This window comes from Pantherophis guttatus, chromosome 2 (genome assembly GCF_059756535.1).
Source record: "Pantherophis guttatus breed Tessera chromosome 2, ASM5975653v1, whole genome shotgun sequence".
Classification (NCBI taxonomy): domain Eukaryota; kingdom Metazoa; phylum Chordata; class Lepidosauria; order Squamata; family Colubridae; genus Pantherophis; species Pantherophis guttatus.
This window is the reverse complement of record NC_142064.1, coordinates 99,572,927-99,598,746: the sequence shown is the minus strand read 5'-3', so window position 1 is coordinate 99,598,746 and position 25,820 is coordinate 99,572,927. Positions and strand designations below refer to the sequence as shown.

Here is a 25,820-nt window from a genome sequence, read left to right as displayed (position 1 = left end):
TCAATCTGGTGCTTCCATTAATCATTTATAATGTCTATGTTGTTCAACATATTTGGAAGCCACCAGTTCAGGGTTAAGCTAATTTAGCCAAAGAAACATGAATATATCTTTACTTCAATTAGATGCACACTTATTTCCTCTTTTAAAATTAGGGGAGTTAAGGTTCACTGGATGACCCAGGTGTAATAGGAAGGCACATCCCATCACGTGCGTGTTAACCAGACACATTAAAAAAAGGAAAGCTAGTTCAAATTGGCAACTGAAATAAGTTCATTTTCATGTTTGAGAGAGAAGTTCACCTCCTTTCCCACACACACCTTTCTTACTTTCCCTGAGAGACTGCTGAGAGTGCCTTACACATTATAATTACTAGGTGTGGAATGGAAACTCCTCACTTTGAAATGGCAATACAAATCCCCAAGGTAATTACTATTTATGTTGTATAAGAGAGAGAGTAACATATTGCTTTGGCAATTCATATGACTTCCTAATATGCAACTATTACACATCCACATGAACTTTTCAATTGCCTCAACAGAGTTAAAGTAACACCCTCAGGAAACACACACACGTGTTCTCTCTCTGAGAGAGAGAGAGGGGGGGGAGAGAGAATCTGACAGATGTTATGAAACTGGTGTTGAAAGCACCCTTATATTCTTGGTGCTGGCCATTAGAAAGATTTAATCAAAGAACACCTTTCTTAGCTATTTTGGAAGATCTGGGATCCTCTAGTTTTGTTCAACACTTTTTGAGTAGAAATAGGAGATCATCAAATAAATGGCCAGATATGTCTTTAGAATTCAGAGCCTTGGACAGGGACAGAAGAGAATATTGCCCTGGACCACCCCCCCACACATAAAATTAGTTTCAATTACAATAGATTAAAAAACAACAACAGAGAAACCTGAAGAATTTTGTTATTGAACTCAACCTGGGAGAAAATCCAACGGCTCTTAAGACCTTTGATGGCCCACTGATTTTAATGAGAGATTTCCTATTTTGATGATGCCCTTATAATAGTTACACCCATGATAAAATATTGCTACAAAAAGAGATGACAAATCAGAAGTACAACAGGAAACCACAGCCGGTCAAGATGACAAGGTCACTATTTTCCTCCGTCACCCTCCTTTCCTCCCAGTACTGAATGTGAATTATGTGATTCAATCTTATGTGATTCACAAGAGGTCCACTCTACAAATGCTGGTGCGTTTGAAATCAAACGAAAGGTATCCAGAAAGGGTCCCAGGAAGATCAGTTAAATTAGTAATGGTGAGCTAAATCCATGCACCCCTGAGGATTTTTTTCCCCGTTTTTTAAAAAAATTTTTTTTACAGAAACCAGATTACTCAGGTTCATTTAACCACCAAACCTGGCAACTGAAAATAAAAAAAAAAGACTGAGGGAAAGCAAGAAAAGTGGCTGCAAGTTTTATATATATTATAGCGAGTCCCTGTGAAATTATTATTTCAGGGACTTGTTTTGATTTTTTTTTTTACTAGAATTATATAATGGTTTATGAAAATCTGCAAACCAATGTTTATTACCGTCACACACCAGCATACACAATGCTAGTCAATAGCCTGTTGGGAGAGGTTCGAGGCCGCCACGAACCTCGCATGCTTGTCGATGAACCGTTCCTCCTTTCACCAGTGACCCAACCCAACACTCCGCGTTTTCCTTTAAAGCCGGCGGCTGCCTAAAGTAAATAACGTTCCCTCTGAGGAAGAAACGGCCATAAACCCCGCCCTGCCTTAAGCTTTCTAATGAATGAAGGCGAACCGAAGCGCCGTTTACTTTTTTTCCCCCCCCCCTCATTGTGACGTCGGCAGACCCGGCTGCGTTCCATTCACAGCGACCGAAGCGAGAATGAGGCTCGAGGCCGGAGAGAAGGGAAAGGAGAGAGGAGAGGATGTGGGGGGCGGGGCGAGGTAGTAAAAGGAATCCTCCCCCGCACTCGAGCCAGCGTGCGGGGAGCATTGCCACTACCAGCAGCTCCGTTATTAATGACTTGAGCCTGATACGGCGCGGAAGCAAAATGTTCTAAGGCCTTAGCCGTTTCCCGGGCCAGGAAGGAGCCTGCGCAGAGCCCGCAGCCATGGTGGAGCTACGGGAGATGGACTGCAACGTGCTTCGGCACCTCCTGCATCGGGGGGACCGCAACGGCGGGAGCTACAACCAAAACGGCGGCGGCACCACCACCACCACCACCAGTTCCTCCTCTCCTCCCGCTGGCGGGAAGTGTCTCCTCTTGGACTGCAGGCCCTTCCTCGCTCACAGCGCCGGCTACATCCGTGGCGCTCTCAACGTGAGGTGCAACACCATCGTCCGACGGCGGACCAAAGGGTCGATCAGCCTGGAGCAAATCCTCCCGGCGGAAGACGAGGTGCGCTCCCGCCTGCGTTCGGGTCTCTACTCGGCCGTGGTTGTGTACGACGAGCGGAGCCCGCGGGCTGAGTCTCTGCGGGAGGATAGCACCGTGTCGCTGGTGGTGCGGGCGCTGCGCAAGGACACGGAGCACACCAACATCTGCTTGCTGAAAGGTAAGGGAGTGGGGGGTGCGCACGAATACCGGTGTTAGCCGGGAAGTGGGGTCAGGCGTTTGGACTGTGGCCCTTAAGACTCACTTCCCGTCCGCTGGACCCGGTTTGAGCCAGACCATCCAGCGGGTTATGGGTTTAAAAGGGCCGGTTGGAATGAGCGGAGCCCCCGGGGTTTAAATCCCTAGTACAGCCTGGGAAGGACAATGCCGCTGAAGCATGTGCCTCTCGCCCCTCGCGATTTGGAAGACGCGGGACTCTCAAAGGCTTGAGGTTTATAATTCAGGTTTCTCTGGAAGGACCCCGCCGTGCCTGCTTTGCTGGAGTTGGACGGAGACAAGTCGACTTAGCGTGGTCGGACTGAAGGGGGAGGATTGAAAGGGCGACTTAGCCGGGTCGGAGAGAGAAAAGGGCCCGATTCGGAGACAAGTCTTCGAGTCGGGCCCTTCTCTTATCCGTCCCTGCTAAGTCGCCGTTTGTCTCATCTGCTCTCTTGCGAAGGATGTGGGGACTCGGCAGTGAGCGCTGCCGGGGGCGGAATGAAGGGAGGAGGAGGAGGAGGAGGAGGAGGTCTAAATCCCACCCATTCGAAGGGCACAACGTGTGAGCCGCGTGTCAGTCCCCTCTCACGCCCTTCTCCACTTCCGTCTGGCGGGCGGGGGACGGTGGGGGAGCGCTCTTCTCTGGCGTGGTTTGAGCAGCGATGACGCCAAGGGGCCCCGCGGCTGTTCTCCCGCTTGGCTTCGCGCCCCTCCGTCCGCCACCTGACTCGGGCTTCGGGGCAAAGTGTAAGACGCCCGTTATTAGAAAACCAGCAGCAGAAATCAGGACGATAGGAAACCTTCCTTCGGCTCCTAGAGAGAATTTCTCAGACCGACCAAAAAAGGAAGGACCTGCAGACTCATTTCACTTAGAGGTTTTCAACCTAATTTCTCAGATTTTTCTCTCTGCCCCCTGGTTTGGCAAAGAAGTCAGGAAAGACTTCTGGAAAGGAGGGTGGGATTGTGTTCCTAATCCCCAAAGGGAGCCTTTTCTAAAAGGCATTTGATCAACTTTTGGAAGAAAATGGCTTGGGAGGGTCCCACTGTTTATCAACTCAGAGCTTGCCAGGCAGTCAAATTGCCCTCAAAATAAAGTAAATAGTCCAGCAGTCAACAGGATGTGGCCTTTATACAGCTGTATGTGAGAAAAGCTGCTGGGAAACTGACCAGAGCGAGAAAAACCATTCAGTTGTGGAATTGGGTTATCTAAGGTGTTGGGGGGGGGGAGTTAGCAAAAATCCATGCTTTGATTAATAATGGTTTCCCTTGTAATCTTTGCCCCTCAGCTAGTTCCCATTTCTTGCTTGGGTGTGGCCCAAGGAAACCAGGCAGTATTGGAGGGGAGGGGGGTATTTCCTGCCCATCTGACTTATTAGCTGGTTGTGTGCATGAAGGCAGCTGGTGACCTTTTGAATTACAAAAGCTTTGGGTGGGTGGAAGGGAAAAGGGTGAGAGATCCTGTTTTATTGTTCCCCTAATGGCCTCTCCCCTTAGGAATGCATGAGAATAAGGGTGGTAGTGGTGGGAAGTAGCCCTACAGTTCTATCTGTAGGGGTAGTGCCATGTCTCCAGGGATTGTATTTGTGTCCTCTGGAAGGAAGTTCTTATGAGCTTCTGTGGAAAAGTCCCTCCCCTCTTTGCAACGCAGAGTCCTTAAATAGCCCTAGCCAAAATTTTCCAGCTCAGAATAGGATTTATTTTATGGTTTCCTTCTTCTAAGGGACATTGGAAAGACAGTAGTCATAAGCCCCCTCAAATATAATTTAAACATTTTCAAAACCTTGTGTTATAGATGAACAGAAAGCCCTACGGCCTACACTTTAATCAATAGATTTGCTAATTACTGAAACTAACAGTGATGATGAAAAAAAATGAAACTTGAGTCTTGAGATAAGTGGTTATAATCTCTAATATAAGGGAGGCTCTCTTAAAAATAGAAATGATTCATGGAACAATTCTCTATGGCTTTTAATGCCATGTTTATAGCAGACAAAAAGTCAAAATAAACCAATTCCATTGATCAATTTCAAAAGGCATTTGTACTCATTTGACAACTGATTAGTTCTTTTTGCATCTTTGCTTCCTTTGTGTTTCACTTCAGTTGAAATCGTGGATGATTAGCAAGATTGGGGCTTTAAGTTGTAACCTTTGTTATCTAATTACCCAATTGCCATTGTTGGAATTCTTGTAGCTAATTCCCAACCTTTATAGAAACCTCCTGTCCTTCTGATTCCAGGAAATGCTTGATGTTGCAATGCAGTTTTGCTGAAAAAAATGTCTGCTAAAGTTGGAACTGGTTGGGGAAGGCCTTGGAAAGTGGAGGGCTCTCCTTAGGCTCTTTATAGGGACAAACCTCAGCCAATTTTAGAGGATCAAAAATTGAATTCTCTTTAGAATTTAGTTTTTTCATGATGGCCTTGGTTTCTCCTGGGCCATGCTAAACAAAGCTAGAATTAATTATGAACATTTGACTAATTTACCTAACTTGGTGTTCCATGTTTGGTTTGGGTATATGTAGAATATGAACCTTACTGGAAAGATCATTTTGCATGTAGCCTTGTAATGTATACAGTCCTGTTTTTATTTATCCAATTAAATTCAAGATTTTTTTTATACTGGGAGTCAATTCTATTGAACAATTAAATGCAATTTATTTTTAGCTTACTGCTCTGGGAATAGAGCATTTTTGCAATAGTACTGTTCAAAGATCTTGTCAGTGGTAGAGTTCCTACAAACTCTGAGGTTGATAGAAAATATTTGCTAATGCTTAATCTTTCAAAATTTTTAGAGGAATTGCTACATTTATCTTACCATACTTTTACAGACACTTCAGAACTGGGGAGGAGGGGTCTCTTTCCTGTTACTTTTCTAGCTTCCTCCAATAGGTTTTTGGGGGAAAAACTTGCTTGTTGTAATTGAGATCTGACCTAGAGAACGCAAGGTATTTTACTGGATCAGCCTTCTTCATAGAATACCCTAGTGTTATGTGCATTTTAGCCACTTTTATTATAACATCTCCTCCTGTGGCTTATGGACCAAGAAACCTTGATCCATTACGATCCTTGGGTTAGTTGATATAATTTAATAAATCAATAAATAAAATAATGGAGGAAGGGGAAGGATGACGGCCTTGTACTTAAAAGCCTTCTCAGTGTGGGCATTTCTGTAGGACAAGGTGAAATTACTCACACTAAAAATTAATGTGGTGGAGAAGAGCATTGCATTTCTGTATGAATGGTAGAACTTGCTGTCCCTGGGAAGATAAAATCACAATTTGGGGGGTGTTTGTTAATGACATTTGGCTGAACTCAAATGAGGGTGATGTGTAGTGCTCCATGATTTCTCAGCAGCTTTCACTAGCATTAATCATGGTCCAGCTGGGAATGATGGGCACCATATTATGATGGTTCTTCCTGATTTGTTGGTTGCAATGGGTATTGATGGAAGGAAGAGGTCATAACCACAGCCTGTCATTTGCAGAATGTCTCAGGGTTTGAAAGTCACTTTTGTATTTAACATCTGCATGATACTTCTGGGTGAGGTCATCTATCATCTGGGAGTTCAATATGACCAGCATGGTAATGATACCTAATGATATGTCTTGATACAGAGCCATGCATGTGATATGGTTCATGTCCTGTCTGGAGGAGAGGTTGTTCAAATCAGACTTGGTCTCAATCCTTATAAAACCTAGTACTTGTGGATACTTGGGTTCCTCAGTTCCCAGAATTTTCCATCTTTAGTTTTGGATGGAGTAGGACTTTCCCATTTGACACTGGTGTGTACTTTGGAACCAGGAGGCAACTTTACCCAAGAAGGCCTTTGAAAAGATTCATCTAGGGATGGCGAACCTATGGCACACGTGCCACAGATAGCACGTGGAGCCATATTAGTGGGCATGCGAGCGTTGCCCTAGCTTAACTTGTTTCCTAACTTCCAGTCCCGCCCCAAGAAAGCCTCTGGAGCCTGGGGAGGATGAAAAACGGGCCTACCAGGCCCACTGTGCCATCGCGTGCCAAAAGCGGGGGTCACGCAGGGGAGTTGCACGTGCATGTACGGGGTTAGAGCGCATTGAATTATAGGTGTTGGCACACACGTGTGCGTCTCCTCCCGCGCTCCCCCCCCCCGTTTTTGGCATGCAATGGCAAAAAGGTTAGCCATCACTGATTTAGTGTGTCTGTAGTGCCCATTTCTAATTCAGGATGCCTTATGGTCATTCATGCCCTAACCACTCCAAAGATGGACACTTGCAGTGCAGTCTATATTGGACTGCCCTTGAATACCACCCAAAAGTTACACCTGGTCCAGAATGCGGAGGTGTGAGCAGCGATGGCATGCCATATCATACCCATAGGGTACCACTGCTTTGCAAATAGCACTGGTTGCGTGTTGACTTCCAAGTGCATTATGAAGTCTTGGCTATCACCTATAAATCCTTTCCTGACATAGAGCCTGGTTATTAGAGGGACTATCCTTCTCTGATGGTTTCGGCCCACCAGACACCCAGCTGTACATCTCCACCCCAGGTCACCCCAACGATGCCCTTGAAGTGATGTCCCAGTGCCTGGAGGCTGTGTGGATCTGGATGGGGAGGAACAGGCTCAGGCTCAACCCTTCCAAGACTGAGTGGCTGTGGTTCCCGGCATCCCGATATAGTCAGTTGACTCCATCACTGACTATCGGGGCGAGTCTTTGGCCCCCGCGGAGAGGGCTCGCAATCTGGGTGTCCTCCTGGATACGCAGCTGTCTTTAGAGGAACATCTGACAGTGGTAGCCAGGGGGCCGTTTTGTCAGGTTCGCCTGATCCGCCAGTTGCGGCCCTTTCTTGATCGGGATTCCCTGTGCACAGTCACTCATGCCCTCGTCACCTCGCGCCTGGACTACTGCAATGCTCTCTACATGGGGCTCCCCTTGAGGAGCACCCGGAGGCTCCAACTGGTCCAGAATGCGGCCACATGGGTAATTACGGGAGCTGCCTGGCGTTCCCACATAACACCGCTCCTGCGTGAGCTGCACTGGCTCCCAGTGGTCTTCCGGGTGCGCTTCAAGGTGTTGGTCACCACCTTTAAAGCGCTCCATGGCATAGGACCTAGTTATCTTCGAGACCGCCTGCTGCTACCGATGACCTCCCACAGAGAGGGCCTCCTCAGGGTGCCATCAGCCAAACAATGTAGGCTGGTGACCCCCAGGGGGAGGGCCTTCTCTGTGGGGGCACCTACCCTCTGGAATCAGCTGCCCCCAAAGATAAGGAGAATTCAAGACCTCGGTGCCTTCCCCCGTGCCCTTAAAACTTTCTTTTTCCAGCAAGCCGGGTTGGTTTAACATAACATTTTTTAAAAAACATTTTTAACTGGTTTGTCATTTTAAATTGGGGCCAAATTAATATATATCCTTTTAATTGTTTTTAATGTTTGTATTGTATGTTTTTAGCTGGCTGTACACCGCCCTGAGTCCCTCGGGAGAAGGTGCGGTATATAAATTCGAAATAAAATAAAATAAATAAAAAATAAATTCCCCTGATCAAACAAGATGATCTATTAGAGTCTAGGAAGCATGGCTGCTCTATTGCAGGACCTGCCCTCTTGAACTGGGCGCTCCCAGAATGGCTTCTATCCTAATCTTCTGAAAGTCTATGACAAGGCTGCCTGATGTGTGGCCAGCCAGCTAAGCAGCATCCTTGTGAAGGTTTTTTTTTTAAAAAAAAACGCCTGTCAGAGTTTTTAAGAAAGTAATAAATTCACCATCACCTTGAAAGACATACTACTGACCAGCCCCAGCTCCTAACATGGCAGGTGTTCTTTTGCAGCCCATGTAGGTTGGTCTGTGCAAGGCCTTGAGAAGGGTGCTTGTTGAGCTGCTGTAGGCTCCTTATTTTACTCTATATATACACAGTAGTGTCTTGGTACTCAACTGCTTTGAAACTCATCGAATTTGGTACTTTAATCATTTTGACACGAAAATTTTGTCCTGGTCTGCTACTCATCATTCATTTGGTAGTCAACATACAAGCTAGGACTTGTCAATGTTGGCTGCCTACATTATTCCATATGGGAAAAATTTGTTTGGTACTCATCATTTTTGGTAATCATGTCTCCTGGAGCCAATTTGCTACAGGATATGCATGACCTGTTTTTCTATTTTGTTGCTACCTGGATCAGGCAGTCTCTAAATTGTATAAATAAAATTGACCCAGAAGTTGGGAGTTCTACTAGTTTGGCAATTTTTGATGGTTGTAAAGTATATATTAAATTTATATGCTGCCTATTTCACTATTGAGTGACTCCAGAAGTAAAAAATGGACTTTGCACTAAGAGGACTGTGTGTTAACAAATTTGCTGTAAACTTTCCAGAAGTATAATCATGTTAATTTATATGGTAGCTAAAACAAAAACTTTTGACACCTTAGAAACTAACAATGGGGGGGGGAGGTGCTTAATATTGACAGATAAATGAATAATATTCTTAGCTACAGCTATATGCATATAGTGGGAGGGAAAGCAGTGAGTAGTGAAAAGTAGACACCAAAAAAGTAGGCATGGTTCAAATGAAGCTTGAAGATGTAAAGTAAGTCATGGTAGGTTCCTTGGTAACCTTCCAACATTCATGAAATTACCCTGTTTTCCCCAAAATAAGGCATCCCCTGATAATAAGCCCAATTGGGCTTTTGAGCGCATGGCAATAAGACCAAGCGCTTATTTCAGGGTTCAAAAAAATATAAGGGTCTTATTTTCAGGGAAACACGGTACCAATTCTTTGGTAACCAAACATTCATGATCACATACTCAGTTTCATTGTATTTTTAGAGTACAGGTAGTACTTAACGTAGAAACGGTTGATTAATGACCATTCAAAATTATGACAAACTCAAAGTTACTTATGACTCATCTTTGAAGTTACAACTGCTGCACAGTCATGTGATTGCATTGCAGGAAATTGGCTTGCATTTACAAAAGGTTATAGAATCGTGATGTCACATGATCACATTTTGCTGTGGTTTTTGTTGTCGTCCCAAAGAACCATTCATTAATTAGGCAGACTATTAAAAACAATTTAAAAAATTAAATTGGGAAAGTGGGCACCTTCCTCTCACATTTCCTGTAGTATAAGTCAATTTCCCAAAGGTTGGTACTAATTGCCACTGGTCACCTAAAAGCTTCATTTGGGAACCCTTATTAAGATTGTCAATGATGTTAGAGAGTGATTTGAAAGAATGTAGAGGCCAGTCTTATTTGCAATAGTGCCAAGCAAACATGGACATATCCAGATGCTAACCAAGAATTATCTTCGATAATTCGATAAAGCTCTACCTTTAATTTTTGTCAACAGTAAATCACATTTCATTCCTCTGCACTGAGTTTTTTATTACTGTCTCAGATGCTTAGTTTTTTGAAAGTACATTTTTAGAAATTGTATTTGATTACCAATAGTGGGACCATATATCACTTTATTACAACCTGTACTATCCTGGTGTGCCAGTTGATTGCTATTGCTTTCATGATAGCCCTCTTGGTCTCTGGTCCTTTTGATTTCTTTGGCTGTTATGCTTTGACAGCTCTTCAATATTTCCTTTATACATAAATGCCTCTGTAGATTAACCAAGGATTCCTCTCATTGAATAGAAACCACAATTAACCATAGCCAGCAGTCAGAAGGTTTCGAACAAAGTAGCGCGTGTTGATCTCAGCCTTTTTTCTTTGTCCTCTATTTTATCCAGTGTGGTGTGACCCATGTCTTCATTTGATATTTGATTTGTCTCTACAGCCATAAGATCAGCTAATTATTTTTGAAGTCAAAGCCAGCTTTGTATGAATACAAACAGCAGCTTGTTTTTCCTGTAAGGCACTAATATAACAGATGGGAAACGAGCAGGAGAAATGGGCAAGGGAATTGGGGATCTGTATCAGTAACACACCTTGCAGGAGATCTTTTGAAAACACCTGTGCCAAGTCTTGAGTGCAATTCCAGTCTTCTGCTAAAACTGGCTAGTTTTAGTCAGTCTAGGAAGCCATGCACGGTTGAACCTGATTAGGCTTGATTAATTGGTATGGGTCATCACCAAGGAAATCCTAGGTTGTGGGAAGTCAAAGTTCCAAAAGAAGATTTCATACTATTGCCAAGAAAACTTCATAAACAGTTTTACACAATGTCATAAAAAACTTCAAAACATCCTTGCCTTTGCTATCCCTTTTGTTAAAACGAATCATATCATTGCCATCATGTGGCACCATCCCTTCCTCTGCTTTTAAGCAAACATCTGTGGCGATGGACCTTAGTATGTAAGTCTGAATACACATTTATGCATGTTGTGCATATGTTGAAAGTGGGCCAGCCTCTGTGTCTACTTGTGCATTGGTAATATTTGAATAAATCTGTAGCATCTTGTAAATGATGACCACCACTTGGTATGTTTTCTTTTTTACTTTCAGGTGGCTATGAAAGATTCCAGTCAGAATATCCAGAATTCTGCACAAAGACAAAATCTCTTACATCAGCCTCTACTTTGGCACCCGTGGAGCATCTGGACCATAGTTGCAGTTCCTGTGGGACACCACAGCATGATCAGGTAGGCTGACTTCTCTATGCTTCAAAACTCTCTGCTGTCTGAGGCAAAAAGCTTCCTTTTATTTATTGATGGCATCCATATCCCTCTGGTGATATACATGGGGGTTCTCCTCTTGAATTTAATTTAATCATGCTTGATGGTGAGTCATATATGATGCAGAACAGCATCCAAGGTAAAATGTGTTTTTTATAGTTATAAAATGCTAAAATCAAGACAGTATTTTTCTGCGTAAAGCAATGGCAGCTGTAGGAAATTTTGCAATCCTTCCAGAGATGTTAAGGTTCTGATTTGGTAATACAAAGCAAACAAAATCACTGATTGAACTTCTGTTGGCAAATAAAGTTATGAGAGTTGAGCACAAGTAGCTGTAGAAAGGACACTGAAGGAACACATGGGCTGGAATTTCAGGTTCTCCAAATCTATACGGGCAAGTTGTTATACTTTTCTCTAGTATGGTGGGGGAGTCTCCTCTTTTTTTGTATCTCACCTTGTGAGATAGATTGACCTGAGATGTAGATTGGTCCCAAGCCATGTAGTGAGTCCCGTGGTCATGTGGGGATGTAACTCTAGGTTTTCTCATCTGTTCCAAAATTTAATCATGACTTTGTTCATATTGGGCAATATAAATTTAGTAGTATAGTGAAGCACTAGAGGGAAATCAAAGCAACTTGCTTGATGTGTGGTCACAAACAACATAAGTTTCTTTTCCCTCTGCACAGCATTGTTGACCAGAAAGCTCTCGGTAATTTGTTGTCAATTGAAGTGAAATGGGAAGACAAATCTATCTAATTGAGAAATAGGGCAACGTTTTTATTGCACTTTTTCTTTTCTTCGCTTCTGCTTTTTGAAAAGATAGATTCAGATGTGCTTCTGATGGGTGCACAGTGATGCAAATCTGTAAGTCTCTGTATGTGCTTTTTAGCCCAACAAAGAAAATGGGTAGGACCTGCATATCATGCATTGATGTTCTTGATTGGACCCATGTTTTGTGTCTTGGCCCCCTAATAAAGATGTGTAGGCTAGATACGGTTTATTTTGGGAAGCGCTGTTGGCTCTAGAGTTAGAGCCAGATTAAGACAAGATTAAGGGGTATGATGTGAGACCCTGTTCTTGAAGTTGGGAATCAGTTGGGATTATTGCTACTGTCCCAGCCTTCCTGCCAAGTAGCAGGAACCTAGCAGTAACCTCACTGCCTGAGGTTCTTGATTCAGTCAACCGAACTAATGGTTCTGGGAGATTTCTCTGCCCTTATTGCATCTGCAGGCAGTCACCCAGTGGTCTTGTTTAAGATGACCAGAGCCCTCCTCAGAAAGAAGGACTCCGAGGTTTGCAGGGTTTGAAGCCTTCTGGATCTGGTATTTTACCATCTTTGGTGTTGGATGGTATGGTATGGTATTGGCCAAACAGACCTGGTTTGCCATCTGGGGTTCCTTCTAGAATCATGACTCCTGCTGGAGGAGCAGGTGGCAGTCATAGCTAGCAGGGCCTTTGTACTGCATAACTTCTTGTTGTGTTCCAGATGCAACCTTCCTTGCACCCTGAGGCTCTAGTTGCATTTACTCATGCCATGGTCCTCTCTAGAATGAATGATTGTGATACGCTGTAATACCTTTAAAAAGTATTTAGAGGCTTTACCTAGTGCAGAATGCGGCTGCACAGTTGTGTCTGCCTTTGTATGGTATAAATTACATCTCTTTTCCATGAGCTCAGCCAGTTGTCAGTTTGTAATCTGGGTACAATCCAAGGTGCTAGATTTGACCTTTAATGCCCTACATGCCCTGAGACAAAGTTATTTGAGGATGTACCACTTCCTAGTTACATCTACCCGTTTCATCAGGTTGAGCAGCAGAGGTATGCTACTGGTCTCATCTACTAAGCAGTTATATATCTGGTGGGACGTAGGCAGCAGGCCTTTTGTGCTGTGGACCCTGCCCTATGGAACATCACTTGACTGCAGGGGGTATGTGATACACTTACTTTGAGAATGGGTTGTAACTTTGGAAGGATGGGGATTTCATGATAACTTTGAATGGTTGATAAGCAGCTGGATATTAAGCAAGGATTGTATGAGAGTTTTGTCCTGCAGTGGATAGCGATTGAATCAATAAAATTAAGACATGGCCTCCTGAGCAGGGTATTTTATAAAGTTATGTGATACTCTTTCATTAACCTCTTCTAGACTCTTCTTCATGTTGTGTTGCAAACTGCCTTTTGGCTTGTCAAATTAGATCCAGAGATTTATACAAAGAAGCTAAGACCTGAAAAGAAAAAGGTACAACTGATTTCATTCAGTTGTGAAACTGAGATAAAATAACTTGCAACCCAAAAATCACATACAGCAGATGTATGTTATTTTACATCAAAGTGTGTTTGTGTGTATATGTAGTGCATTTATGCAGATGTACTAACTGTTAATCATAAAGTATCTTAATTACAACAGCATCAACAAAAACAAAGACTAGGTTGCTTTGATTAAGATGGTTTTAATTCTGGCAAACCCTGGTTCACTAACAGAGTTCCTTGTGTAATTTCTAGGGTGAATGATCTTTGTGGTTAATTGGAACTTAGTGAGCTTTCTCTGCCTAATATTAGAAATTCTAGCCCACAAGTACTTTAAGGTTCAGGTGCCATAAACCTGCATACTTTCCAAAAAAGAAAATGTATTGAGTAACGTATCATGTTCAGGGACAGGAAAGGGAGGTAATTTATTTCCAAAATCCATATATTTTGAGATAAAATTATTTTAACGTTAACTCTCTGCCACTAAGTTTGTTGCACATATGTTTCCCTCAAGAAGAGATTAATACACTTATAATCAAGGAATGTGCAAATCCACACACTGACAAAGAAGCGATGAAACTCCTTCTCAAGTCATGTGATTGCATATGTAGCAGAAATTAAGCAATAAGGACAGCTTATTCCTTGGAATGCATATAGGCTGAAGCAGTCAGGTCCCAGGTTATCCAGAGATAATACTGTAGTGGAGTAGACTTGCCCTCATTTGTGATAAAGAGCCGTGGTGGCGTAGTGGTTAGAATGCAGTATTGCAGGCTAACTCACTGCTCACTCCAGGAGTTCAAATCTGAGTGACTCAGGGTTGACTCAGCCTTCCATCCTTCTGAGGTTGGTAAAATGAGGACCCAGATTGTTTGGGGGCAATATGCTGACTCTGTAAACCGCTTAGAGAAGGCTGTAAAGCACTGTGAAGTGGTATATAAGTCTAAGTGCTATTGCTATCTTCTGCCAATCTCAGTCCTGAAATACTTCAAGTGGAGGAAGCCAGAGATGATTGATGAAACCCTTTCTAGCTGCTAGTACAGCAAGCAGGCCACTGTATTGGCTTGGTCTGAGCTTAGCACACTGAACCAAACCTGCAGTGCAGAGTTACGTACAAAGAACAACAGTACTGTCATTAAGGAAGTGATAAAGTGCATTCCAAAGTTATTTGCTAGCAGGTACGCAAGTTTATTTGGAGAACGGCAGTAAATGTGCTTTTTTTTTTTCCCTTTGCTGTCAGCAACTGATATGGAGCCTTGGGTATATGTTTCACAGCGGGTCTGTTCAAAAAACCTATTAGGAATTACATGTTCATGGTGACTCAGCATGCTGGCACTTCTAAATAAAATTTAGGGAGGCATTTTTGCTAGCACCCATTTTTGTTCTGTCATTTTAAGTACAAAGTGCAGAATATAAACATTGATTCCCCAGTTTGGGTTTAGGAGGGGGGGATTTTGAATATTAAAAATGGTGGGTAATATCAGAACCGTGGACAAATTTCTGTAGTTCATGGTTGGCAATCTATAAATGTAATTTAACTGCAAACAGCAGAGACTGTGTGGTGACAGTCTCTGATTTTTGGACTGAAATGTAGGTGTGGAAAGAACAAGTTGCAACCTGTACAGTTAAAACACAATGAAGTTATGGGAGTAATATTCAGTATCTTGAGGTTAGTGAAAAGAAGCCATAAAGTGGGTGAATGAACACTGTTGGCTGTTTGGGACAATATTTTCTGAGTTGTCAGAGAGCATCAGGACTCATGACTCCATCTTTTCTTAGCAGGGTGGGCAAGTTCCTTTATTGCCAAACTTCAGATTTAATCTATTTAAATTAAATTATGAAATAATGAAGAGCTAAAACTATATGAAATAGATGAGCAGGTGTGACCAGCAAATCATAATTGAACGTTAAAATAATTAGATTAGCAAGATGAGAACATTTCCCAGTGGAGAACACTCGATGTGCATCTAGACAGCAGCCTATAGAAGTTCAGGTGATGTCCTTTTTGAAAGAATTGGCGAGATGTAGACCACTGCCGGTGTATTGTTTTTTTGTTCATGAGGTCCTGTGCTTTTCTTGTTTCTTACACTGTTCCCTCTTTTTCATTTCTTCCCTCTGACGTAGGGTGGCCCAGTGGAAATCTTGCCTTTCCTTTTCCTTGGCAGTGCTCATCATGCAGCTCGGAGGGACATGTTGGAGGCCTTGGGAATCACGGCTTTATTAAATGTTTCATCGGACTGCCCCAACCACTTCGAAGGACACTTTCAATATAAGTGCATTCCAGTAGAAGATAATCACAAAACTGACATCAGCTCCTGGTTCATGGAAGCCATTGAATACATAGGTAAGATAATGGTGAAGTATGGAATGTTGGTGGAGATGATTGGATTTTATTTTATTTATTAAATTTAAGCCACCGAATCGCTAATGCCCTGGGCAATTTACAACAAAGCATACTAAAAAATTGAATAAAAACATAAACAATAAAAGCAAGTAAAATGTTTGGAGTAGTGATTAAGGCATCAGGTTAGAAGTGGGAGACTGTGAGTTCTAGCCTTAACTTAAACACAAAGACAGCTGGGTGACCTTGGGCTGTTCCCTTTCCCTCAGCCTTGGGAAGCATACAATGGCAAACAACTTCTGAAAAACCTTGCCAAGAACACTGGGGCTACTTGAGCAGGTGGTCATCAGGAGTCAAGACTGACTCATGGGTTAGTCCATGTGCACACAAACACACAAAGCCAAAGAAACCATCAATAAACTAGGCAGCTGCAAGGCAGTTCTTTCTGCACCTAAAAACATACAAATGAAAAGCCAAATTAAGAAGTCTGGGAAAATAGGTTCTCACCTGCTGCCTGAATGGTGCTAATGTGTGCACCAATCAAGTCTTGCTGGGGAGCAATTCGATAAATGGGGGTGTTGCCGCAGGAAAAAAGCTCTCTACTTGAATGAGGACTGCCACAATTGGATGCAAGTTGTAGGGCCCAAATTTCTAATCCTAGAACTGTATTCTTCTAGTAAAATTTGTTACTACCGGTTCTGTCAGCATAGGTTGGTCGGGGGTGTGTGTGTGTGTGTGTGTGTGTGTAATGTGACAGTGGGCGTGGCCAACTTTTTTTTTTTTTTTTTTACTTTTAAAAGCATTTTTTCTACAACCTCTTTGGCCGAAGAGGTTGTAGAAAAAATGCTTTTAAAAGCCTCTGACAATCCCAGCTGAGCCGCGTGATCATCAGAGGCTTTTTTTTTTACTTTTAAAAGCATTTTTTCGTCAGAAGAGGTTGTAGAAAAAGTCCTTTTAAAAGTAAAAAAAAAAAAAGCCTCTGATGATCACGCGGCTCAGCTGGGGTGGGGGGGAGGCAGGGATTTTTGCTACCGGTTCTCCAAACCACCTGCCGCCATCACTACCGGATCAGGCGATCCGGTCTGAACCGGGAACATTTCATCCCTGATTTGACTGTCCTTTTTCTAGTTCAGGATGCAGAATTTTGGCTCACACCATGCCGTGTGTTTTTGTGGATGTGACACTTTCTTTGTGTACCGCAGAAGACACTCTTTTTTTAAAAGCAATGTTCTCAACAGCTTTTACTATGGCATGTTAGTTAGATCTCTTTGAGCCTAGTCTTTCTGCCTTCCTATTACATCTGCTCCTTTGCTGTATCAAACAGAACAAAAGCCCCAGAGTGCTGTTTCTGGGCACGGCAGGAGGGAAGAAGCTACAGAGTTTCAGTAGCACTAAAAGCTCTGTTTCCCCAACTTTCTAACATCAGATAATAGGACTACTAGACACACCCCTCCAGAGTTTTTTGAGTTTTTTCGGAGTTGTAACAATATGCTTTATGAGGGGGGAGAGATATTTTTGAATATCCACCCATCTCAATCCAATTGACTCAGGGAGGAGTTAACTTGATAAGCGCAGCAGAATTCTTGCATATTACCAGGAGCCTCACTTGAGGCCAAGATTTAACTTCTGCAGGAAATTCAGAACTGAGCTTGAATAAAGAAAGCTATTCTCCAAGTTTCTTGGAAAGATCTCCTTTTTGAAACAAATGAGGGAGATCTTCCCAGTCACTATTCATTCTTCCATTCTTGTGATATGAATAATCCACACAAAATTGCAACATAATTTAGGTTGCTTTGTGCATACCGTATATCACACCTTGATATCTAGAACTACGTTTAGAAACAGCTTACCTCCTGTGGAGGAGTCCCGGATAGATATTTGGCCTAACTGCACAAATACTTTTTGAGGGATGTTTTGCTTGCATTCAACCGAAGGGTATTAAAGATTGTAATATTGGAGACTGATGATAGATAGAGATATAGCGAGATAGAGAGTTAGAGAGATGCGATTTAAATGTACCTTGCCCTTTAAAAAAAAAACCTTTCCACATAAGAAAAGCTGATTCCTGTGGTTTTGGATATTTGTACATCCTTAACTACTGGTAGGCATATGTGGCGTCTTCCCTGCTTCCAGACATTTTTTTCACATATTTTGAAAGGATTGACAGTGTAATTAATATTTCCTTTGAAGAGCACCTTTCACATGCTGTAAAAGACATTAACTAAATTATACTCTTTTTATTTATTAGACGATTTACAGAGCCGCCTAATTGGCCGGCCACTTGGAATAAAGTAATCCAATAAATAAAGTGGGCGCAGGCGAGATTTCCAAGGGCCTGGGAGGAATTGTGTCTTACAGCAATGCAGTTGGGTCAGAGTTGCATTTTAAGGGTTGAAATGTGCTAATGCGTCTGCTCTGCTCCCCTAGATGCTGTTAAGGTTTGTCACGGACGGGTGCTTGTGCACTGCCAAGCTGGCATCTCCCGATCAGCTACCATCTGTTTGGCTTATCTAATCATGAAGAAGCGAGTCAAGCTTGAGGAGGCCTTTGAGTTTGTCAAGCAACGTCGGAGCATCATCTCTCCAAACTTCAGCTTCATGGGTCAACTGCTTCAGTTTGAATCCCAAGTGTTGACCACATCGTGTGCTGCTGAGGCTGTGAGCCCCTCAGGAACACTAAGAGAAAGGGGGAAGAGCTCCTCCACACCTACGTCCCAGTTCGTTTTCAGTTTCCCCGTCTCTGTGGCAGTGCATTCCACTTCGAGCAGCCTTCCTTATCTGCATAGCCCTATCACCACCTCTCCCACCTGCTAGAGTAAGCCTTTGGGGGTCACACCTAGGGACGTCAAAGGACACAATCCTACCGCCCCATTGGCAATCACTATCGGCAATAAAAAAACTCTGCCCCCCCTCCCCTACAGCCAAATGGAATGCACCAAAGACAGACCAATTATGGTCAACGTTGCAGCTAGAACGGAACCTAGTGGGGAATGGGTTCCGGCATGTCCTTTCTTGGCAAGATGTTTTACCTCATTTTCTAAAACTATATAAAATATAAAAAGCTTGAAGTTTCAAAGTCCTGATAATGTTTTTGGGTGTTGGGGAGGGAGAAAACAAAAGAAAGTCAAAGGCTCGAATGTGGTTGAACATCAGGCTGAGTTGTGTTAATCTGAGCCAGTGCTCCCAATATTTTGGACTACAGATTCCAGAATTTTCAGCCAGCATGAACCTAGAGTCTCCAACTATGTGAAGGCGAGCAGGCTGGAGTATCTGCGTATGTGTGAAGAGCCTGCTAGGGCAGGGCACACTTCAAAAATGATTGGGAAGGAAAGTTTTGGTTCTTATGTGAGCAGAGCCTCTCTGCTTTTTTTTATTGAAACACCTTGTCTTTTTCAGGCTTCTGCATGAGCAATAGTTGCATTAAATAAAGCAGCTATTAAAAGTAGCTGCATCTTTTGATCAGGCTTGCTTGAAGCCAGAATCAAGGGCTGCTTTAACAAACGCGCAAGAAGTCTTGGGTTTAGACAAGGTGTCCAATCTGGTTTTGAAATGTGCATTCTCCTAGTGCCTGCACCTGATCACCTTGTATCAGCAGGAACCCCTAGGGTAGACGTATTTTATTAAAGTGCCTGGTTTTTGGAGTTCTTGATTGGAGTTTATAACATATCCTAATGTCATCCGTTTTGCTAAGCTGAGGTTTTGCATAAAGAAAGGGAAAAGAATTGAAGGCTCACTGTGAAGTGACACTCAGATTCCTTCCATGTGTCTGAAAGTAATTTAAAATGAAAAAAAATAATGGATTCAGATTTATGAACATAGGGAAGATATTATTTTTTGAGACAACTTGGGAAATGCCAGCAAACCTGGAAATGCTTGCTTGTCCTCCCAGCTTTTGCCTCTGAGGGTGATGTGACAAGATATTCAAGTCTCATAAGCTCCAGTCGGTATAGCCAAGTTTTAAGGATAATAGTAGCTATCAGAATATTTGGTGAGAATCCGATTAGGAAAGGCTGAATCTTCCCCAGGCATACTGGCTTGGGAATTCTGGGAATTGAAGTCCACATTTCATAAATTTACTATGGTTGAGCAACACTGCTTTATAAAATAATCCTCCTCAAAGAGGATGCAAGTGTTGCACTCTCCCTCCCCAGGAATCCTACGTAACATGGAAACTAAGTTTTTACAGCAACCTTAAGAGAAAGGGCATGTAGGGAGATATTTTTTCTTCAAGAGAGATGCCAGCCTGTAAGATTTCTAGATAGCAAGGATATACCCTTTTATTCAGATCAAACTCCTCCAATTTATTGCTGAAGCCAATTTTAAGTAGGACTTTTGAGTAAAACATACAATTCCTACTGGGATTTAGCCCTCATTTCTTTTGAGGTATATCCTCACTGTAAAATTGAGCTAGACTCTTGGTCTTTCTCTAGTCCCACATTGCTCTCCCCACCCCAAATTGGACCCATCACGTTATGCCAAAGATAGTCACATGAATCTTCTACACTTAAGCTAGTCTTTCAGAATAGAATGGTTTCATGTTTCATGTTTTGCTCCTTGATGATTATAAAGCTTGGGAGAGTTTACTCTGAAGAGATATTTGACTTCCTTAAAGATTAGCTTATTTTTACTGTAGCACGTCAGGTGCCTATGGATGATAAGTGTTTTCACAGGCAGAATCTTGTAGGTTCTGCCTCCTGTGGGCACAATATGGGAAATTTGCACACCCCTTCGAACACGACTTGGCCTACCCTTCAGTCAAAGTTTTTGATACCACACCCAGCCCAATTGTGTATATTTTATATAGAATGTCTAAATTGCATGTGTGTTTTTTTTAGATTGTGACCATGTTTAATTTATTGCTTGATAATTAGTTGAAATAAATTTTCAGCTGTGGTTACCTTTCATAATGAAAATTAAAAGGCTCATTCATTCTTTTTTATGTACTTACAATGGTTGCAGTGTCCCAGAGTCATGTCATCATGTGACTTCCTGACAATGAGGAAGCCAGGTTCATTTAACTGTGTTACTAACTTAATTGGAGTGACTCACTTAACAATAGTGGCAAGAAAGGTCGTAAATGGGGCAAAACTCACTTAGCTGTCTTGCTCTAGCAACAGAAATTTTGCGCTCCATTGTGCTTGTAAGTCGGGGACTACATGCATTGCTTTTGCATTCAAAGCGGACTTCCTAGTATCGGGAGATATTTTTTTCCTTATTTAAAATGGGATATCAAAACACATGCTTTTGAATGATACCTTGCAGAGAATTTAGGTAGGTTCTAACAATATTTTTGTAGCCTGCAGGCCCACTGAAGGTTGATTTTAGGCATTTTTAAATTTTATTTCCCACCTTTCTCAAGTACTCAAGGTTGTTTTGCTTTATTCCAAGCAAACTTGAGTTGAAAGATATAATTTCACTTTCATGTGGGAAACCTTTTTATAAGGGAACAATGATAAAAAGGTGGTTTACATCAGTGGCCCCCAACCTTTCTGGCTTGACGGACTGGTGGTGTGGGAGAGGGGATGGTTCGGTGAGAGTGTCAGATGTGTGCGCCGTTCATACAAGTGGAACGTGCACTCGTCCACCACAGCACAGTGGTGTGCAGCACAGTGGCCTGGTACCAGGCCACAGTCCGGGGGTTGGGGACCTGTGGTTTATATGAGCAAACCAGGAATATGTCTGGCCAAATACACAATGCACCAAAATACACTATCAGTGCAGAGGAGAATACGGTGAACAAAAGGCATTTTGAAGAGAAGATGAAATAGTAAGCTAGGGAGGAAATCTTAAGATTGCTATTATGACCAACACTATATTACTATTACAGGAGAATAGCTTTATGGTTAATATGTCATAATAAAAGTACAAATGTTCAAGTATTAAAAAAGTTTATTGATTCTGTCACAAGGTACTATATGTCTGACATTAAATGAAAGCACAATAAGAGCTAACTTAGTTGTTACATTGGCTTTATGCAAAATTCCATCACAATGTTAAATTAAGAGAATCTAACTCTTAAGGAAAAAAAGGAAATAACCAACTCCAACTCACAGACAATGAAGAAACCATACTGAGACTTCGTGTGTTCTTCTATTGTCAAAAGAAATCAAGAATACCAGGCTAGCTATGCAAGCAAATTACACAAGATTATTTTTAAAATGCAAAGCTAGTACTTTAATGCCTATGAAAATAACAGATGCCAAGATGATCTAAAGATATATATATTTTGGCAGAGGCCATCAACCTATATAAACAAAGTCACCAATTCTGAAAACTTGCTGGAAGTCTTGAAGGCATTACAAATAAATTAAAAAATATTGTTGAAATTGCACTATAAACAGAGTCTTTAAAACCTTTTACCAGTAACCATTTTTCTGCAGAACCAGTACACAAAAACATCTATTTTATGATCAATAAATTACAAAAATGGTGGTCAATGGCATACAGATATTTAGATGCACATTTAGTCTTTTTTTCTTCAAACCTACAGACTAAAAGGAACATGAATGGAAGACAGGAAGAGGAAAATTGTGCCTTACATTATGGCACAAACTCTTATGGAACATTTCTGCTCCACAAACAAGCAAATGGTATAATGCATTTGTCAGCTTTTAAGCTGGTACAAGACTTTGATACAATAGATGTTGTACAGCCACTTCTTTGAAAACTGCTCTGTTATTTGATCTGCCTCATGTTTTCCCCATCTAATAAAGCATGAAGGAAACTACATCACAAAACTCTTGTGCAAAACACAATGATGTCACAGGTGTCAAACTCGCGGCGTCGCATTGCCGTCACGTGACATTTTGTGATGTTTTCCCCATTTGCAGAGCTGGGGTGGCTGTGGCCTGCGTATGACACATCTGGCCCAGGGGCTACTAGTCTACACTTTACTCTAAATCAATAACATCTGGCACCAAGTATAAATTCTATAAATAGAACATAACCAATTGTTACTGTTTTATCAAATTCTATTTTTTTGAATAATTTTGGCATTATAGGAGGGGGTACCCAAGAAATGAATAACACCAGAGCCCTGCTTTCAAGCCCTAGAAATTTTGATTCTAGAATTTTAGCTATGCGTGCTGTTCTCTCACATAAAATATTTGTAATCAGAGTAGCTACACAATTTATAGAGATGCAACGATTAGGAAGCCAGGCAGTTCCCATTCCGTTCTATTTTTCCAGGGTTCTGAAAAAAGTACAGCATATGTAAATCTTGTTTCTCTTGGCTGCAAAATACTGAGAAGCTGTTATTAGAAAAAGGTGTGTGTGTATGTATGCATGCATGCATACTAGTATGTATGCATACATATATACCGATATATATATATATATACACACACACATACATACACACACACACACATTATTTTAGAACAATATATGAACCTATCCAAGAAATGAATCATGGTGGATGAGTTTGTGTATTGTGCTACAGTAATTTAAAAACAAACCAACCCCATTATGGCTTACAGTTGTATTTGAATTCTGGAAATAAGGTTTTCAGCAAAAATATAGCTTCTTTTGCATACATAGTTTATATCCTTGTTTTAAAAAATCAGCTGCTGGGTTGGTGGTAGAATGCCTTGTTATACTTTTCCATAAGCTGCTGCAATCATGTAGTGCAAGGAAATACTAGAAATGTTAACTCTTCTATATTAGATAGCAACCCACTGAACTAGATACAGTAATTGCAAGCTAAATCAGCATAAAACGTGGTCGCAGATGGCAATTTCATTGGCTTTGTCTACATTTACAATAGCCCATACACACTACCCACAAAGCAAGAAATTTGGATCACAAAAATCATTGGAGTTATGTAGTCAGGCCTTCAAGGTGATGGGACAATCCAGTAGTGGACTTTGCATGTTGGCTTCATTCTTGTAAACTGGAACTAGAGTTCAAATGGTATATTTGTTTATGTTTTATGCTGCCATGAGAATATGCTTCAACAGACTGCATTTGGTTCATTATTTATGTAGCTGTGTCTTAGTCACACCAGGATATGATAATATGCAGTTGTGGCTTGGGGGAAGGAGCTAAGAAAATAGTATTAAAATAAGAGAGATCAGAATGTTGTGCATGTATATCAAGTTGAAGGCATATGTAAAAATTTTAGTATTTTAGTAGGCAGATAGAATTGAAAATGTTTTGCTGCCTAGGGAGAAAATTCTCCCACCATACTGAGAGAAAATAAATAGCTGGTTATTTGTTGTCCTTTAAATCTCAATCTTCTACCTACCGGTTGAGTCATCCCTGCATTTATTCAATTGATTCCTTAAGGTCTGAAACATATATCGTGGAAGATCTATGAACTAACTAACACTCCAGTTTTTCATTTTCCAAGTAGGGGAAATCCTTCAAATTGTTCTCTTTATGACATTTCCCAATTGAAAATTGCCTTCTTGGAACTGCTGCTTGGCCTATAACGGACAAAAGGAAGTGTGAAATAGGCAGCTGCAGTGACTGGCCTGAACATCCTCCCCAATTCAAGTGTGCACATTACAATAGCTCAATATACCGGTATCGGCACATAGATCTCGTATGAAACTGCTGCTTTACTTGGAGATTCCAATCTGGAAATTTTTGCCTCTGGTCAATAAAATGTTCTTTCGTATCTGTTTAATATTGTCACTTGTCATTTCCGACATTGACAGATAATTGTCAGGAAAAAAAAAAAACATTACTACTGGAATATCACCATGACAGAAAGCAATTCGTAATGCAATCTCAGGCATTCAAGAATGCTGAGGATTATACGACAATAAAAATGATGACCATTCCCAAGATTCCTAGCACTTCCTAGCCTCTGCATCAGATTTTCAAGGTTTGTGGAGAAAGATTTAACCTTATTTAAATCAAAGGTATGCAAAACATTTGAAACCAAATATCCCATGGTTTGGAAATTACATAAAAATAGTCTTAAAATATTTTATTCTTAAGGTACCATTTCTGAATGGGTTGGGATTTCTAAAGAAAGCTGTAATATATTTTGCACTTCAGAGTTATGAATAATATATTCAGAAAATTCAGAGGCTTCAATGGATGGAAACTTTAAAATATGCTGTATTTTTCAATTGATGGCTATTTTAAAAAATCTCTTTATTCCACTTCTGTCCTCCAGTTTATATGATAGTCTGGTGAGAAAGCAACTATGAGACCACCCCATCCTTTGTTTCTTGTATGAAATGATTAACTTGGAGAAAAAGCCAAATTCTACATCTATTTGTTTTTGTAAATCCCAGCAACAAACAAGGCTTAGCCAATCTCTCCTCCTTTCTCCTTTCTTCACAATGACATTAGGGCAACCAAAAATAGTCAAATACATTATTGTAGCTGCAACCCCCATTTCCCAACTCCCAGGACTGTAATTTAAAAAAATATGCTCAACAGATTCATGAATTTATATTTATAGATATGTACCTAAACATGTAATACAACAAATGTGTTGCTGCAAATACATACATCATATAAACATATTCATCAATGAATTGGTTGTAGGGTCCCTTTCAAAACTATATGTTGCTGCAAGCAGATTTACTATTTGTACTAGGTGTAACCGTCACAAATGATTGGGGTACTTAAAATTCCTAATTATGGTTACAAATGCTAGAATCAAACCCACATACTGTAGATAATGCTCTAAGGTTATATCCAACATTGTACTGTGACATTAAGCCCATCAACTTTAATTTCTGAAAAAGTCTCAACCTATACATATATCTTGGAGTGGGACAAAACCAATGAATGGCACTATATTTATGGCATCTTAATATCTCTTGATGCGGCTGGGATTTTTCATCCCAGTGGGTTGAAGGAAGCCCCAAATATAATTTATTTAAGGCTAACACCACTTTTGTTATTTTGAAGACTGTGCGCACATATGACAAAAGCACTTATCAGGTTTTCTATTCAGAACATATTGAAAGATAATCTACTGCATATATTAGTTTAAGTCTTATCTCAAAGAAATATATTTCAGAATCAAGTGTACAAGTCCTTTGCAGCAATTCTCAACTCCTGTATGTGGGAACATTAACTGTTGTGTTACATTGA

The 25,820-nt window shown here is 41.3% G+C and overlaps 1 protein-coding gene across 1 annotated transcript; it reads left to right on the top strand.

Annotated features, from left to right (window-relative positions):
* The first annotated feature begins 1,684 nt into the window (after positions 1–1,684).
* DUSP4 (dual specificity phosphatase 4) lies at positions 1,685–20,674 on the top strand. Its single transcript, XM_034410863.3, has 4 exons — positions 1,685–2,543; positions 11,008–11,144; positions 15,546–15,765; positions 18,190–20,674. The coding sequence occupies exons 1-4, from the start codon at positions 2,099–2,101 to the stop codon at positions 18,573–18,575; spliced, it is 1,188 nt and encodes a 395-aa protein (XP_034266754.2). The 5' UTR covers positions 1,685–2,098; the 3' UTR covers positions 18,576–20,674.
* The last annotated feature ends 5,146 nt before the right edge of the window (positions 20,675–25,820 follow it).